This window comes from Mastomys coucha, chromosome X (assembly GCF_008632895.1).
Source record: "Mastomys coucha isolate ucsf_1 chromosome X, UCSF_Mcou_1, whole genome shotgun sequence".
In the NCBI taxonomy this organism is placed as follows: Eukaryota; Metazoa; Chordata; class Mammalia; order Rodentia; family Muridae; genus Mastomys; species Mastomys coucha.
Window position 1 is genome coordinate 127,487,930 of NC_045030.1, and position 18,762 is coordinate 127,506,691.

Consider the following 18,762-nt stretch of genomic DNA (forward strand, 5'->3'; position numbering starts at 1 on the left):
GGACAGAGGACACCAAGGAAACAAGGACCTCTGCTGCAGCAGGTTTATTGCACATTTAAACTCACAGAGACTGGGGCAGCATGAACAAGAGCCTGTACCAAACAGAGCTGAAAGGAGAAGTGGACACATATCTCCATCCCTAATCCTGGAGTTATCTCCCATTGATAACCACTTGCAAATGAAAATTGTTTCCTCCAAGTGAGTCTCACTAGGGAGTAGTGAGTAGTAGGCCCCATGCCCAGCAAAAGAGGAACTCAGTGGCTTCTTTGGAGGTTCCTTGTCTCATAATGTCCTGTCAGAGCTTTTTTTGTTGTTCTTTAAAAAAGATCTCATTTTAATTTTTAATTTATGTATATATGTTACATATATGTATATATATATACATTACCCTACAGGTCCTTTGCATATATATTATGGCTCCCAGTTTAGTGTTTTTATGAGATTCCTATGTGGTTCTCTATGTCTATAATTCATTTTTAAATAGGGCTTTAAAAATCAAAACAGCCACAGGATATCGGGATGATTCATTTCTCTGCAGCTGACTTCTTGCTCATGAAGAATGTTCTTAATAACTAGTCATACTTATTGCATCATTCTATTAATATAAGGCTATTTTAAGACAAATTAGCACTTCCTTTGGTACTTTAGTTTCTAAAGGGGGAAGGAGAATGAGCTTTTCATGTAGGAAACAGCAGGGTGAAAGAAGCAATAACCAGAACGTTCAAATTCATTGTGATCCCAACATGTGTCCTTTGATTGTAATGACAAAAAAAAATTTTTTTAAAGGAGAGCTGCCTCTCAATATGAACATGGTGTGAGTCTTTGTGGAAAGCTACTGATGTGAAGCTCCATCAAGATGAAAGGGTCGCAACCATGCTACAGAGAAGTGGAAAGCAAGCTGTCCTAGTTCGTGCCCCGGTAGGTGCTCCACTCTGGAAAGCAACTGCCTCACTTCCTGGGTTCCTCCCAGCCACCTCCACACATGGATGGTCCGCTAACTCTGCCCCCCTTTTCTGTACTTGACTTACCACCTTTCCAACCTTCTCGTTTCTGTCCGTACCCTGAGATAACCCAACTTTTCTGTAGGCCTTGAGTTCTACAGCAGCATCCAGCTTCCCTTCCATCCTAGGTATCCATCTATTTCACAGGAAGGCAGTATACCACCACTGTGCTTTCTACATTTTCTTTTAATTTTTTAATTACATTTAGTTGCCTGCACAGATCTGCGTCAGATGAAGTCCAAGAGCTGAAAGGAGAAGCGGACGCGTGTCCCCATCCCTAAACCAGAAGCTGTGTCCAGTTGATAACCACTTGCAAAAGAAGTGGAAGATTTTAACAAACAACAGCAACAACAAAAGAAGAACAAGTTAGTTTGGAACTTCATTTCTGTAGTTTGCACTTATTTAAGCTTGTACTATACACGAAGCATTGTATTATTTCACATGCATTAGTTCTTGCAAGCCCCACAAAACTGCTATGAGGTAGATGCCTGTCTTGGTTAGGGTTTTACTGCTGTGAACACACAACATGACCAAGGTAACTCTTATAAAGGACAACATTTAATGGAGGCTGGCCTACAGGTTCAGAGGTTCAGTCCATTATCATCAAGGCAGGAGCATGGCAGCATCCAGGCAGGCATGGTGCAGGAGGAGCTGAGAGTTCTACATCTTCATCTGAAGGCTGCTAGCACAATACTGACTTCCAGGCAGCTAGGATGAAGGTCTCAAAGCACATACCTACAGTGACACACCTACTCCACCAAGGCCACAACTTCTAATAGTTCCACTTCCTGGGCCAAGCATATTCAAACCATCACAGTGCCTCACATTACAGTGAAAGTATTGATCCAGGAATTTAATAATGCAAGAAAAGGGTGGGGTGTGTGTCTGTGTGTGTGTGTGTGTGTGTGTGTGTGTGTGTGTGTGTGTGTGTGTGTAAATCGGGGGACAACTTGCAGGAGTCAGTTCTTCTACATGTGAATCCCACGTATGAAAGTCAGGTAATCAGGCTTAGTGGCAATTTCCTTTACCGGCCAATGCATCTCATAAGCCCAAACCAAGTTTTCCTTTCTAATCCTCTTTTTCTTTTCTTTTCTTTTTTTGTCTATTCATTCCTTACTATTTTCAAAACGTTATTTTGCAGTGCTGGGGATTGAACCCAAGACTTGAGCATACCAGGCAAGTGTTCTATCATACATATCTATACCTCAGCAAACTCTCCCTTAAAATCCCAAGCAGGGCCGGGCGGTGGTGGTGCACGCCTTTAATCCCAGCACTTGGAGGCAGAGACAGGCAGATTTCTGAGTTCGAGGCCAGCCTGGTCTACAGAGTGAGTTCCAGGACAGCCAGGGCTACACAGAGAAGCGCTGTCTCGAAAAACAAACAAACAAAAAAATCTCAAGCAGGAGACCATTTGACAGGGGACAGCTGCTCTGGCCAAAGTGGAAGCAGAGGCAGGAACTCTGTCTAGTTAGCCATCTGGCACCCTGTAGGATCAATCTCCTGAGCTTTACAAAGCCAGCTGTGAATCACTACCTATTAGTTTTGCTTAGTTCATGTTTTCTTTGTTGGGCCTGAGGAGTGTACCCATTGTCAGATGTAGCAAATAAAAAGACCGCCTGTTCACTTAAATTATAACCTCATATGAAGCCAGGCATGGTGTTACACATCTTTAATTCCAGCTTTCTGGAGGCCAAGAGGCAGATGAGACCCTGCCTCAAAAGAAAAAATAATAATAATAATAATAAACCTTTGCATGAACATTAGAACATGAATATTTTTGTATACTTCTGTATATAATTGGAGTGTATATCTATCAAATATGATTCATCTTTCATCTGAAATTCAAATTTCAGTGAGCATCCTGTATTTTCCTCCTGGTAAACCTAGCCCCAGAAGAAATTAAAACAGAGGGTCAGGAAGGAGCACAAATGGAGGATTATAACAAGCAACATCAACAGCAAAAGAAAACAGTAGCTAGGCCTGGTGGCACATGGCTATAATCTCAGGTGTTTGGAAGGCAGAGGCCTGAGAATTATAAGAGCTAGGCCATCGTGGTCCACATTGTAAGACTACATCTCAAAAAGAAGAAAAAAAAAACATAGAAATTCTCCACATCACAGCACAATACTCACCCCAAGAATTTCTCTCGTGTAATAGTACTTGTCAGACTTCTCATAATTCAGGAAGGCATACACAAACAGAAAAATGTTCAGCCCCAGCCAAGAAACCTAGAAGAAGAAACAAACAGGGAATATGGGAGGAATTGGGAAAGGTGTACGAAAGAGATAGGAAATGATACATGCATCTTGAGCACTTTGTGTTAGTCTATTTTCATTTTAAATTACTATATTCCTCCCAGTATCTAACCTGTTTTCAGAGCAAACAGTCTGAGACATGCATTAGATGCTGATGAGCAAGATCACCAAGTTACGGCCCATGGCTGACATCTGGCTCATCACCAGATTTACATGTCCTGAAAACTCTGTCTGTATTTTTGTTTCCCTTTAACTGATTGAAAGCATCAAGAGAATAGTGCATAGTGACATAAAAATGATATGGAACTCAGATATATAAAGTGCGAGTGGAATGTCTGCTCTGGTCCATATTGTTTAGGGATGTTTTTCATCTTGCTGTGGTGAAGCTGAGACCAAATAGCTTGCAAAAGCCTAAAATACACAGCTGGCTTTCGTTGGAAACATTTGCCAGTTCCCAGATAGACTGGAGCTTTCAAACAACTGCACCTAAAAGATGGCACTAAGTAAACATGTGAACTTCTGAATAAACCAAGAATAAACTTAGCATCTTTAAAACAATGCCCACTGGAAAGAAACGACTGAACCATTCCCAGATAAGCCTGCCTCTTTAATTACACCCTGACAATATATTTTCCTGCTTATAGGTTGTAAGACTTTTTTTTTTTTTTTTTTTTTTTTGCAAATTAACCTATTGTTTTGGACTTGCTTGAGCTGTGAAGACTGTGTGTGTCTGTCCAAACTTCTGCACATTGACTAAGAGGACAATTTGGAACCCATTATGTGTTGCCATGGAGATGAAACAACTAAGTCTTACCTCAAGTTTGGAGGTGCTCCTCTGCAACTGAGAAGATCTCTGTAGCATAGGGATATGCCTTTTGATACAACCCTTACCCCAAATCCCTAGGAGTAATTTCATCAACAGGTAAAGGGCCGTAGCCTGGGACAAGGCCCACTCAAATGACCTAGCTACAAACCAATCATAGACCCATAGCAGTAGATAGGGTAAGGTGGTTTTAAGTGTAACATTGGAGTCAAACACCTGAGGCTCAAATTCTGGTGCCACCATTTAGTAGCTCTGTAATCTTAGACATTTAAATTTATTGGATCAGACTGGTGAGATGGCTCAGCTGGTAGAAGCACTGACTGCTCTTCTGACTGTCCTGAGTTTGGATCCCAGCAACCACATGGTGGCTCACAACCACCCATAATGAGATCTGATGCCCTCTTCTGGTGAGTCTGAAGGCAGCTACACTGTACCTACTACTAATAATAAATCTTTGGGCAGGAGCGGACAGGGAAATTCCCAACAACCACATGAACGCTCACAACCATCTGTTCAGCTACAGTGTACTCATATACATAAAATAAATAAATACATCTTTAAAAAAATTATTGGATCAATTCTTTCACCTGTAAATTGAGATATCTACCTCATTGCAGTTGTGGGGCTTGCAAGAACTAATGCATGTGAAGTAAGGAATATTGTGCTTTGTGTATAGTAGGAGCTTAATAAATGCTAATTTCAGAGCTGAAGTTTCATTATTACCAAAATAGCTTTCGCTCTCACACTCTCTCTCCCTCCCTCCTTTCCTCCCTCCCTCTCTCCCTTCCTTCTTTTTTTGTGTGTCTTTTGTCCTTCCATCCCTCCTTCTTTCCTTCTGTTCTCTTGTGTGTGAGAGAGATGGGGGTCTCATTTCAGCTGGTTTTGCCCAAGCTAGTCTTGAACTCCTATGCTTAGACTATCCTTCCAGTGCAGCCTTTCAAGTACCTGGGACAATAGGTGCCACATTCGATCAATTCCTTCCTGCCTCCTTTGTCCAGAATCCTTTTTCAGAGTTGATGTATTTTAGAGACAGTAGAAAAAAGAACATTGAAAGGCACAGATATTTGGAGTGAGGGGTGTATGGGAGGAGTTGGAGGGAAGAGAGGGGACTGATGTACATATAATATTCTTATGTGAAATTTTCTAACAATTCAAATGGGAGGGGAGTGGATTTGGTGAACAGAAAAGTTCATTTGGGGGAATCAGAATCTTTCTGGAGGTGAAATGGACTCAGGAACACAAAAATCTGCATTGGTCCATGACCACCTATAGGCAAGGTAAGTGAAATACAACACATCTAGGAGCCACTGTGGTTGGAAAAGAAGGTGAAGTGCAAGACCTGGGAAGAAAGAAGAGTAAAAATATTTTTGAGTCATTTATTCATTATTTAAAAATAGTACATAGGAGTACATGCCAGAAATAGCAAGAAGTTGAGCCTGCCAGCAGGGCTGCAGGAGAAAGGGTGGAAACTAGAAGCCAGAGAGTTAAATATGACTCATCCCTGTAAGTGATGAATTTCTCCAGCCAAAACGAATGTCTCCTTAGCTAATGATCTCTCCTGTTATAGTGCAGAAGGAACTAAGCACGGGGTAGTGAGTATTAAAAATATAAATCATGGGATAGCGTGATTAAAACAAGCTCTTGGCTTTTCATTAAATATTAAATAAAATCCCTCTAAGGGCACTGCATTCATTTTACCTGTATTACCTGAAAAGTCTTACAGGACTCAAGAAAAGTGATACAAAAAAAAAAAGGAAGGAAGGAAGGCAGAAAGGAAGGAAGGAAGGCAGGCAGGAAGGAAGGAAGGAAGGAAGGAAGGAAGAAAAGGAAGAAAGGCAGGCCCCCAGGAAGGAAATAAAATTCTAGGAGAGAATCTTGATGTCAGCATTATAGGGAAGATAGGAATAAAGGCTTCATGTCAATAGAAGAGAAAAGAGATAAAAGGAAAACAAATTTCAACTGCAACTCCTCCATCATTTGGCAACCTCACCAACTGCACATCACTTGGCTTTGTTCTCTCATCTGGCCTAGAGTTGGCTTTTTCTACATGTTAACTGGTTTCAATAAGGCAAATAATTGCTATAGATACTTTCTCATTTGAATAACTTCACAAATATTTACAACCATAATGTCTTCTTACTCGGCTAGCATCCCTAATTAATAGGAAATGAAATACCACTTACCAGAAACAAAACTGAGAGCCAGTGGTTAACCAGCCAGTTTCCCATTGTCAAAGGGAGGTTTGGAGCCTCCCTAGGAGCAATCTGGATTCTCTGGAGAGGTCCTTCAGGAGAGAAACTTCTGTCTAGCTCAAGGTATACGACTCTTTATGACACCCAAATGCACACCTACTCAGAAAGTTTCCAAAAATGAGTAAGTGTATTCTGCCTTCCTCCTCTAAAAGGAACTGTTTTATCAGCTTAGGTAGACAAGCCCTGCCTATAACAACCACAGGGGTTTTCCCTGCTGAGGTTTTTCATCCTTTCAGGAAATATTAGTCTTCTTGTATCAAAATAGTCTCTCTGATGAACTTAACAATGTGATTTCATAGAGGACCACTTTCCTTGATAAGAAGTTTATTTAAATTTTTCACAAGATACATAATTAGGCTGAGAAACATAATTAGGCTGAGATTATACACAGATCAACTCCGAGAGAAGTAGAGAGGGAAGCATGTGTTTTAAGGAAGTTTCTAATTTTTAAATTTAAAAAAATTTTTTTTACTTAATTTATTGTGAAACAAGGTCTCATGTAGCCAAGCTGGCCTTAATCATGCTATATAGCTGAGGATGACTTTGGGCTTCTGATTTTCTTGCCTCCTGGGATTATAGGAGTGCATCCCCACATCTACTTTATGCAATATTTGGGTCAAAACCAGGACTTCTTCCACATTAGCCAAGTACTCTAGGAAACTGAGTTACATCCCCAGAGCAAGGAAGGTTTTTGGAACCAAACACTGCCTAGCAGCGCTGTCTATCTAGACCGTAGTTCAGCTAACTCGGAAATTTCACTAGACCAGTTTCCCTGCAGCATGACCCCAGACTGATGAGCTATGTGTGTTAAGGAGAGCTTCAGTGGCTAGAAGGATAGATCGAATAAGAAACATTTGCCTTATTCTTTTTCAAAAGGTGGAGCTTTCAAAAGTAGGAAGGTGAGTATACACACAAGACTACGTAGAGCATATCTGTGTAAATTACAGAATAATTATAAGGAGTTAATATCTAATTTCTGACTTCCTTGTTTAAAAGAAAATAGAACAATTGTTTGCAGTATCTTGAAGTTCCTCTTTAATTGTGTCTCTTTTCTCTCCTTCACTACATGCAACCTGAACTTTGAGTCAATATTTCCCTTTGCTTCAGTTTTTTTTTTATAACCATAGGTGCAGAGCTAACAAACTCTTCAGTTATTTTTAGTCTGATTCTTTGTCTTGTGGATTTTGAAGTTTTATGAAAGAAATGTAGCTGTGTTTGTGTGTGTGTGTGTGTGTGTGTGTGTGTGTGTGTGTCTGTGTGTGTGTGTGTGTGTGTGTGTGTGTGTGTGTGTGTGTGTGTGTGTGTGTGTGTGTGTGTGTGTGTGTGAGTGTGTGTACTTGTTGCCTGCTCCCGGGCTTTGCTCTCTGAACCTTTTCTTCATAGAATCACACAACATTGTTGGCAATTCAGTTACATTGTATAGACTCATTTGTTCCTTATACAGTTAATGGAGTAATGATGAGAGAAGATTAATGGAGTGCCACATATATGCCACATTTTGTTTAAAGTTGACACTCAGGAGTGGAATTCCTGGATCCTGAGATTTGCAAATGCTTTTCATGTATGGCCCATCTGTTCTAAAGCATTCTGCCTAAACTGGCTGCCCCAATGATCTTACAGAAGAGTTCACTTCCTCCATGTGAACTTTTCAGGTAACTAAATTCAGCATCATTTAACTCGACTGTTAATATGTCTATTTTAACTTTGGATAAGGATAATTTGGATAAAATCTAGTTTGTAGATTTTTTAAAATTTATATTCATATTGACTTCTTTCCCCTTGCTTATACAATTTTTGAGTTTGTTTATTAATTGTAGTTGCAGCTTTCATTTTCTGTTGTTTCAATGAGTGATAAATGCATGTAAGTGTAAGTGCCCATGTAAGTGGAAGAGACCAGAGGTCAATGTCAAGTGTCTTCCTATCACTCTCCAGTTTATCTATCTGTCTGTCTATCTATCTATCTATCTATCTATCTATCTATCTATCTATCTATCTATCTACCTATCTATCTATCTATCATCTATCTATTTGAGACATGTCTCACTCAGTGACTTGGAGCTTGTATTTGGCTGGAGTGAATGGCCAGTCAGCCCCAAGCCCAGAGATCCAACTATCTCAGTAACCCAGGCTCTGAGATTGCAGAGAACCCTCCACACTGGGCTTTTATGCAATGGAGATCTGGAGTCAGGTCCTCATGCCTATACAGCAAATGCTTTACCTACTTAGCCATTTTCCCAACCCCATCTTTGTATTCTACTAGTGTTTTTTTAATAAATATAAATTCTTAAGTTTAATTCTTTATTTTTCCTTTACGACTTTTATATTTTGTGACTTGCTTTAGTAACCCATTATTACACAGATGTCAGGATTCTCCTCTCTCTCTCTCTCTCTCTCTCTCTCTCTCTCTCTCTCTCTCTCTCTCTCTCTCTCCCCTAAAACATTATGGTTTTGCCTGTTACAATTATGTTTTGGCTCTACTTGGATTTTTTTAATTGTTCCATATGCCACCATTCTTGTATAAAGGGTCAGAGGACAGTTTGAGATTGTGAGTTCTCTCACTGGACTTCGGGATTCAACTCTGGTCATCAGGCATGACAGTGGTCACCCTTATCAGCTGAGCACTCTCATTGAGTTTTTTAAATTAATGTTTGCATTAATTCTTTAAGACCCTCATACATGATTCAAGGTATTTTTTAATCATATTCACCCTCTATTCCTCCCCTGAACTTTTCCCAGATCTATCTCCATCACCCAAATTTCATGTCCTCTTTCTTTACTTCTATAGCCCACCAGTCCAGTGAGTGCTCCATAGACTTGTGGCTACCCAATCTACTCTGATGCCTTGCTCTTACAATCTCCCCACCCCAACAGTTCCTTAGCCTCAAGGGCAAAGGTCATCGCAGTGTCCCATTTATGGCTGAGCACTCCACAGGCCTCTTACTCTCTGCACTTTGATCAGCTGGAAGTTTCACTGTTAACTGCCATCCACTACACAGGTCTGAGAGCTGCAGTAATCCTATGGACGCAGAGATACAAATGTAGAGAACAGTTTGATGCCATATCCATTTAGCAAAATAATAGTAGTAGGCTCACCCCTTGACCCTCTGAGCTCCCCAGCCATGGGTCCTTGGGGCAGATTTACAGTACACCATGTGTTTCCTCCTGACAGAATGAGGTAGGGGAAGCGGGCCTTAAATCCAATCAGAAAGTAGTTAGTTATTAAACATGTTGTTACTTTTGTACCTGTGCACATTGTCTTGCCTTTCCAGCTGTTATTGTAGCTCTGCTAGCTTCACAGCGGGATAAGACTGTTAACAGCATCAGCATCTGCATCCCTCATCCCCAGCAAGCTGCATCACACTCGCTGGTACTGTGAAAGCTAGCCAGTAAGGAGAAAGCTTCCCAGTCAATACCCCCTAGATGTTTTCATATCCTGTGACAAAAGTGTATGCTGTCTTCAGCAAGTCCTACCATCAAGTTATGGTGGGCAATCAAAATCAATGGCAGTAACCCGTATTGCTTTGGGGGAGGGTCTTTGGGGCAAAAGCTTGAGGGGAGGTATCCCACATCTGGCATTTTGTTCTTAATTTGGCAACCTGTAGCTTTTATGATTGGCATAATTCTTGTTCTTTTATTAGAGTGTGTTGATTGCTGCTGTTGCATTTTTACGTATTGTGTAAAGAAAATTTTTGATGTATTATTTTTCTACGTGTAAAACTAAATATTCCAAGATCATTTTGAAATGTTTTCTTTCTTTACTGCTATGAAGTGTTAATTATGGTATGTATTAAATGTCTATCACATGTGACTTTGTTCTTGATCTCTCTATTCAGTTCTCTCTTGCAATTGTCTTAATTGCTATGGTTTTGTAAATCTTATCTGATAGGGCAAGTTTTCATACTTTGGTGTTCAAAAGTGTGGCTATCCTTGGAATTTTGAATTTTTACATAAATTTTATTTCTAAGTACCTTGCATTTTCATGGGAGTATAAATGTTTAAATTATAGCCATTACATAAAGACCTGGGTTTTTTACATTTTGAATGTTATATTCAACAGCATTACTCAATTTGCATATAAAACATTTTATTTTTATTTCATGTATAAAAGTGCTTTGCCTGCATGTGTATCTGGGCACCACATCTGTGCCTGGTGCCCATGAAGGTAAGAAAATTATTTCAGATTTCCTGGGATTGGAGTTATAGATGTGAGCACCTGGCCCGATATAGCAGCAACAAGTACTCTAAGCCAGTGAGCCATCTCTCCAGCCATCACCTCTAAAATCTAATGGGATTTCTACATTTAGGTTTGCTAACAAATAAATTTAATTAGATTCCCCCCACTAAAATGTTGAACAAAGGGAATTTTTATGTCTGATTGTATGATTTAAAAATTGCAAAGGGGGATTCATTCAATTGACTTTTTTTTAAAGGATTTATTTATTTATTTTATGTATATGAGTACACACTGTAGCTGTACAGATAGCTGTGAGCCTTCATCTGGTTGTTGGGAATTGACTTTTAGGACCTCTGCTCTCTCTGGTCAGCCCTGCTTGCTCCAGTCCCTGCTTGCTCTTGTTTGCCCTGCTTGCTCCGGTAGAGCCCACTGGCTCAGGCCCAAAGATTTATTTATTTTTATAAATAAGTACACTGTAGCTGTCTTCAGACACACCAGAAGAGGCCGTCAGATCTCATCACAGGTGGTTGCAAGCCAATATGGGGTTGTAGGATTTGAACTCAGGACCTTCAGAACAACAGTCAGTGCTCTTACCCACTGAGCCATCTCACCAGCCCCCATTCAATTGACTTTTAGGTAGTATTTTTGGTGTGACTTTCATAGATACCCAGATACATATACTTGTCTTATTTTACATTATGCACAAAAGACAATTTAAAAGAAGAAACAATAGCTTGTTTTTAACGGCTTTGTTAATGTATAATTTTATACCATAAAAGTTTTACTCATTATAAGAATATAGCTCAACACACAGCACACTTTATATTTATTTTTAAAAGCTGAAAATCTCTTCTGCACTACAAAACCCATAAAGTAACATTTTCACTATCTGGGTAACACACCTGCACCTTCGTGTTATGTAATACAGAGTGAAATTGGAACAGCAGGTGTTAAGAGTATTTATGGAAACAATTCCTCCACTAGGGCATCTAGAAGCCAGTTCATTATACACACACAATTCATGTTGCCCTAAACCAAAGATAAATACATCACAGATCGAGTCTCCCTATAGCCATATCAGTGTAGCTGTATCCCAGATCCACTCATGGCCACTTCAGGTTCATTCAGTGTGGAAGGAAGCATGCACAGAGGGAAGCTGGAGTGGAGTGGTGCTTCTATGACTCACCACAAAATGACTTACTGTTGGAGGTTGCACAGAACATTAGAGAAGCTGGAGACCACATCTTAAAAGAGGAAGCCTGAGCCTGTGTGTAGGAGGGTGACCAGAATTTGAGACATCCTGTATTAGGAGGGGACAAGTATTTCAGGAAATGTATCTTTGAAAAGAGATTTGTCACGGATAGGAGTATATGTATATAATTCACTCCTGTGTGTGGACATAAGGAGATGACCTGAGAGTGAAGACTCCACAGTAGCATATTTTGTTTTAATACAAAGCTAATTTTTCTCACTCTTTATATTCAAAGAAATAAAGAGGTAGTGTAGTGGTTCATTCTTACTTGAGATACCCAATGAAAACCAGACATTTCCTTGCCAATGACCTGTGTAAAAATATCAGCACTGGATGGAGTGTGAACTAAATATGTTTCAAATATCCTCTAACCTTGAATGTGTGATTTATCATAGCCTTTACTATATATTCATTTATATTTATTTCCTAAAGTATTATGCTGTGCTAAGTGGACCTTTGCATCTAAGGGTATGGGGCTTCCATTCCCACTACTAAGTCAGTTGATATGCCAATTCCCAATGACCTGAACTAGGATAAGATAACTGAATGATCTGAGTGGGGAATTACTGCAGAAAGATCATTTAGCAAGAAAATTATAGCAGCTTATTCAACTGCAATAGCCATGCCTCTTCCATAAACAATGAAAGACACACTTCTTTTTTTTTTTAACCAAAAAGTCCATTTCCACAAACTCACTAGAAATTGCTTTCCTTCCATCAACTCCAAATATTCTAACAGTCTCCCCCACCCTGTATTCTTTCACCTATCATCTTAATGTTTGCATTTCCCAGGTTTATAGATTATTGACATTGATTAAATTTGAACTCAATTGCTTCCTGGAGACTTCCAGAGTACTTCAGTGGCATCAGTGGCTAGTGAGTAGATTCTTATACACTATCACCCCTTTCATAACTGAACTGTTTTGTTGTTGATGATGTTTTGTTTTGTTTCCAAGAGAAGGCTTCTCTATGTAGTCCTGGCTGTCCTGAAACTGGCTCTGTTGATCAGGTTGGTCTCAAACTCAAAGATCTGCTTGCCTCTGTCTCCCAACTGCTGGGATTAAAGGGGATCACCACCACTGCCTGCCTAAGGCTACTTGACAGTTCTTTTTCCTAATTTCCTGCCTCATTCATCACTTGCCCTAAAGTTACAGTTCTTGTACATCCCCAGGAATTACTGTGTAACAGGTGGTGTTCACACACACACACACACACACACACACACACACACACACACGGACACAGGACCCTTTCAAGAACCTTTAAAAGAATATGATGGCCATGCCTGCCAAAAGGTCAGGTAGGGCTGCCTGCAGACTTTCTCCTTTTTCTGTGTTCCCCCAGATGCAATCCCCTCAATCATGTCTCCAGCACAAAACTCTTGATTTACAATCTGTCCTGCTGGCAAAATATACTAGGGCAATGGTGGCACAAAATGTGTGGTAGTAGCCAACCAATGTCTGATTTGATGACATAATGCCCACTCCACAAGAAGGAACCCACACCCAGCCCTTACATGATAACCAAGAACAAGAGCCTAGATAGTCCAGCGATCTAAGGTAAAATCAAGCACTACCGGTCTAAAAAATATCAATAACCTCTGCTCCATCCCCTTGTCCCTACATTTCTTGTAGACAGGATAAATTTTGAGTTGAAAGTTTTGTTGGTGTCTCTATCACTCCACTGAGGTTCCTACTTGGCGATAGGAAGTAGCCTCTTCAGGTTCCACATCCCCAATTCTGTGAGTTACAGCTAAGGTCATCCCCATTGTTTCTTGGGCCCCTCCCTTATCCCAGGTCTCTGTCTCTTCCCCGAGATGCCCCCCCCACCTCTCCACCCCTGTCAGCTTCCTTAACCTAAAGAAAGAGGTGCCCATGAACATATAAGAAGCCTACAGAACTCAAATAGACTGGACCAGAAAAGAAATTCCTCCTGTCATATAATAGTCAAAACCCCAAATGCACTAAACAAAGAAAGAATTTTAAAAGCAGTAAGGGAAAAAGGTCAAGTAACCTATAAAGGCAGGCCTATCAAAATTACACCAGACATCTCACCAGAGACTATGGAAGCTAGAAGATCCTGGGCAGATGTCATATAGATCCTTGGTCACAGTGAGAAAAAAATGACTCAGCCCAGAAAAATAAAAGTGCATGATGGATTTGGAATTATTTGAAATCAGTTCTCTTCATCATGTATAAACAGATTAAAACCTCATCAAACTAAAGATCAAACTGATGTGATAAATCTAAATTTGACTCTCAGAAGCCTTCAAAAAAGTCTAATTTCTACAGGCCTTAGCTTCTTTTTCTGTAGCACAGTAAACCTTATCCTTCTAGATAGTTTTATCTCAGTTGATGGAGAAGAGTACTCACCCAGCATACTGCAGGCCTTGGCTTCCATATTCAAGGTCCTTGGATTACCGCACAAACCATGCATGGTGGAGCACATCTTCAGTCCCAGCACTCAAAAGATATAGACAAGAGGATCACAGATTCAGTGTCAATCTCAGCTGCATAATAGTGAGCTCAAGGTCATCCTAGGATACATGAGGCCCCACATTCAAAAACTGTGTAAGATTTTCTCAGCTCAGAAATAAGAATGATGTGATTATGTTTTAACTTAATGATGTGATCATATATTTACTTATATATAATATATTATATATTTACAAACATATAATATATACATACATATTATTATATACATATGTATATTATCCTCATCTTATACTGTTTCTTTAAGACTAACAGTTGGGGATATAGCTTAGTGGGTTAGAATTAGGCACAAGGTCCTGGGTTCAAGACACAGAACCCTCTCTCCAAAAATAACTCCAAACATTGACCCTGTTCCTTATCCTCTAGGAAGCCTTCTCTGATTGCTTCAGTGATCATGTGACATCCTCTTAGGATTTTTCCTACCAAAAGTTCCTCTTCCCTTTTTACATCTTCTGCATCTATGAAAACTTCCACTGTTACTTACTCATTTCTAATACTTCCTGTCTCTTGCAGATCACTCCTTATATCTGAACATAAAGCTCTCTACAGTTGTTCATGGTCAATCAACATTTTAAAGTAGTGGTATCCTAGGCAGGAGTATGCCTCCCTCTCCCTCAGAACATGAATCCATCTTAAGTAAGCTCTGGAGCCTGTAAGCCTATAAGCCTCCGAAGACAAAAAAAGAATGAGTGTTGTAGGTGGACTTAAGATAGACTAATCATCTGACTTTAAAATAAAGTGATGACTGTGGATTAGATCGATGGCCTGAGCAAGCACAAGAAGACAGAAAAAGGTAAGATGGGAGTAGAACAGGTCAGAACTCTGGGATATGAGAATACACCCTGTTATTGCTGACTTTAAAAACTGGGAAGGGAAGCCAGAAGCCAAAGAGGGGAAAAAAGCCACCTCTCAAAAATGGAAAAGAAGGAAATTTTTTCCTAGCAGGAATGCCCAACGTTTTGACATTGCCACAAGGCACTATCATCTACAGAGTTCATGCTCAAGGATCACACAATTAAGTTACCAAAGAAATAACAACAAAAAAAATCATTATGTTTTAAATATGTTTCCAATTTTGTGTTGTGCCATCATGTGCATAGTTGTCCTGGGGTTCATCGAGTCCATGAGTTGGCCATACGTGAGAGCCCCCCAGAAAAGAACACAGCCTACAGAGACTTTTATTTTACTCTACAGATGTCTGGCATCCAGAACTGTGAGATGATAAAAATAGGTTGCATCAATGACTGCTAAGACTTGTTAAGGGGGTGACAGGAAAGCAAGCCTGGGTAGTAAGAAAGGACTATTCTGCCACCACATTTATGTGCATGAAAGTTTCCTGCTTTGTCTGGGACTGAAGGTATAGCTGCAAGTTTACAGAGAAGGCTGACAATGCACACACACCCTTTATACATGAGGTAAATGATTCGGAAGCCTCTTCTCACATATACAGCAGGATGTAAATGAGTAGCCTTTTAAATAAGGAAGTGCACCACTTTTGAAAGATCATTGCCCTGTCTAACTTTAGAAGCACTCAGCTCACACAAAGGAAAAAGCAGTCCGCAAATGAAAAGCAAATATTTATCCTCCTTTACTGAGGGTATACGATTGGAAAACGAGAATATGATTTGAATCTTGCTACATTTTGTTGATTTTTTTTGTTTTTGTTTTTGTTTTGTTTTGTTTTGTTTTTCGAGACAGGGTTTCTCTGTATAGCTCTGGCTGTCCTGGAACTCACTCTGTAGACCAGGCTGGCCTCAAACTCAGAAATCCGCCTGCCTCTGCCTCCCAAGTGCTGGGATTAAAGGTGTGTGCCACCATTGCCCAGCTATTTTGTTAATTTTTTTTTAAAAATTGTTTTTATTGTTACTTTTTAAAAGGAAGAAATAAGAGAACTGGCCTTGTAATAGAAGGAAAGTACTTTGAAATCCAGAGATTTGGAGTTTGGGAAAGGAGAAACACAATTATTGCATGGATTAAATGCCCCAGGCATATTGAAGCTGAAACCCAGCATGCTGTTTCCTCCGTGCTCAAGAACAGGACCCTAAGTCCTGTTTTGCTTCCAGACTTCACCAATTGACTTGTGGCGGCAGGCAATGTCTATACATAAATAAGATGTTTTATCAGCATGAAGTGCACATGTCATAAAATCCACCACCTTAACCATTTAAAAATGTACAGTCTGGGGGTTGGAAAGATGGCTCCATGGTTAAGAGTGCTTGCTGTTCTTACAGAGGACTCCTAGTTGCTTCCCAGCAACCATTATGACAGATGACAATGACAGTCATTCCAGTTCCAGGGCATATAGCCACCTCTTCTAGCCTCTGAGAGCAACACACACACACACAGAGAGAGAGAGAGAGAGAGAGAGAGAGAGAGAGAGAGAGATAGAGAGAGAGGAGAGAGAGACAGACAGACAGACAGAGAGACAGAGACAGAGACAGAGAGACAGAGAGAGATAGAGAGAGACAGACAGATATGCAAATACTTACATATACACATAAAAATTAATTTTTTTCAATATACAGCTCAGTGGTATATAGCACACCCCAGCATTGGGCAATTATTGACATATCCAGTTCCAAAACACTTTCATCGCCACGTCAGAAAAACCCACTCATTAAGCAGTCACTTCCATCTGCCTCCCCCAGACCTTAGCAATAATTGTTAGCATTCTGGCATCTGCTTTTGGCTTCCGTGGATCTGCCTATTATAGACAGTTTATGTAACTGGAATCATCATACACGACCACTTGTGTCTAGTTTCTTTCTCTAAGCAGAAGGTTTTCAAGATTTTTCAATGTCAGTGGAAGTATCTGAGCTTCTTACTCTTTCTTCCCCTAAAGAAGCTCTATTCAATAGATAAATCCATTTTTGCTTATTTGTCCATTGATGCATATATTTTGATTGGATCCATCCTCTAGTTGTTATGGATAGTGTTGCTGTGACCACTTACATGCTAATTTTTGCTTGAACATCTGTGGTCCCTTGTAAAAGTATCTTTTATTTACCTGATCCAATTCTCATCTCTGAAGCTTACTGTTTCTGTCTGCTAACCTAGGCCTAGTGCTGGAAGCTTCTAGCATTCATATAATCTAATCTGACCCGAGAATGTTTTTAGCCTCTAAGACTCACTGCTGAATAAGTTCACCCTTTCTTGTTCTTTCTGATCTCTGGCTGGCTGGATCAACTCAGCTGCTCTGGTTCAAACTCCTCTCCACGCTAATGGATTCTATCTGGCCTCTCTGGCCTTCTCCTGAATTGTTCTGCTTAGCCTTATACTAACTTTGGAAATATGCTCTAATCTTCTAGTTCCTTCTCATTCTCTGAGCCATTCTGTCTTTATCTGTGTCTAGCTTGTTCTCTCTTCAAACTCTGTTCTCTCTTAAGTATCTCCCCTTTCCTATCTCTTCTTGTTAGAGTTGGGCAGATCCTATTCTAAATCTTTCTCTGATTTGTCCCTTTGTCTGCCACTCAACTAGACATCACTTCACAAATATGGGTGCTTCTTTCTACAAACTAACTTGTTTGGGATTAAAGGTGAGTACTAAAAGCTGAGCCACACCACAACTAGAAATAGGTTTTTCCAGTAAACACACCCTCTGTGTTCACAGTGTGACCAAATAACCTGCATATACCTAGGAGGGAAACTGATAGATCATATGGCAATCCTACATGTGATTGAGTAAGGGTGGAGCAGTTTTCCAAATGATGATTGTACCATTTTAATTACAATAATAGTTTGTTCTGTCACCAATCGTCTATCTCATGTAGATCTCTCCTTACAATAGCCTCAAAACACCCTTTATTGAAAGAAGCACTCCTCCACAAATCTCGTGTGCACCTGAAACGCTTTCTGAACATGCCAAGAACACAAGGTCATGACCTAATCAGGGCACTTGTTACATTAAGTTGCTGCTAACAGCCTTGGGAGAAGAAAGACTACCTTCTCAGTGTCCCTTTGCAATGAAGCAAAACCATCCTGTGCTCGGGATCCACTTGCCCCTTCTCTGTGCTGCTCTGTCTCTGTCTCTGAGAAGCCTGGCTAGCCAACAGACACCACCTTGAAGCTCCTACTACTTGCTGTGCTGTAAGTAATAAACCCCTTTATCTTAGAGCAAATGCAATTGCTTTACTTACTAGCTTGTAAGTAAGGCAACATCGTCAGTGCTTCAGTTCTTGATACCTATAAGCCCAGATCATGAATGAGTTTCTGTATATGCTCTAGAAGGGTTTGTGAGCAAGCTTAAACCCCAGGGTCAGGACACAGAAATTTTGTGTTTTAAAATATCTTTCCATGAAGGGTTATTTAACTACTAGGTTCTACTTTTCCTGTACATGTATTCCTATACTTCATTCAAATTGTTACTGGGATTTGGCAGGGGGTTGTTTTGGTTTTTCAAGACAGAGTTTCTCTGTGTAGCCTGGATTGTTCTTGAAGTCACCCTGTAGACCAGACTGGCCTTGAATTCAGAGATCAGCTGGGATTAAAGGTGTGTGCCACCACTGCCAGGC

At 40.2% G+C, this 18,762-nt stretch overlaps 1 protein-coding gene across 1 annotated transcript in view; it reads right to left on the bottom strand.

Annotated features, from left to right (window-relative positions):
• Nox1 (NADPH oxidase 1) overlaps positions 1 to 18,762 on the bottom strand; it is a 56,100-nt gene that overhangs the window by 23,697 nt on the left and 13,641 nt on the right. The window contains exons 2-4 of the mRNA XM_031375981.1: positions 9,425 to 9,521; positions 6,263 to 6,363; positions 3,134 to 3,229 (exon numbers count right to left, since the gene is read on the bottom strand). Coding sequence (XP_031231841.1) covers positions 3,134 to 3,229; positions 6,263 to 6,363; positions 9,425 to 9,452 — 225 coding nt within the window. The 5' untranslated portion in view covers positions 9,453 to 9,521. The remainder of the gene's footprint in view (positions 1 to 3,133; positions 3,230 to 6,262; positions 6,364 to 9,424; positions 9,522 to 18,762) is intronic.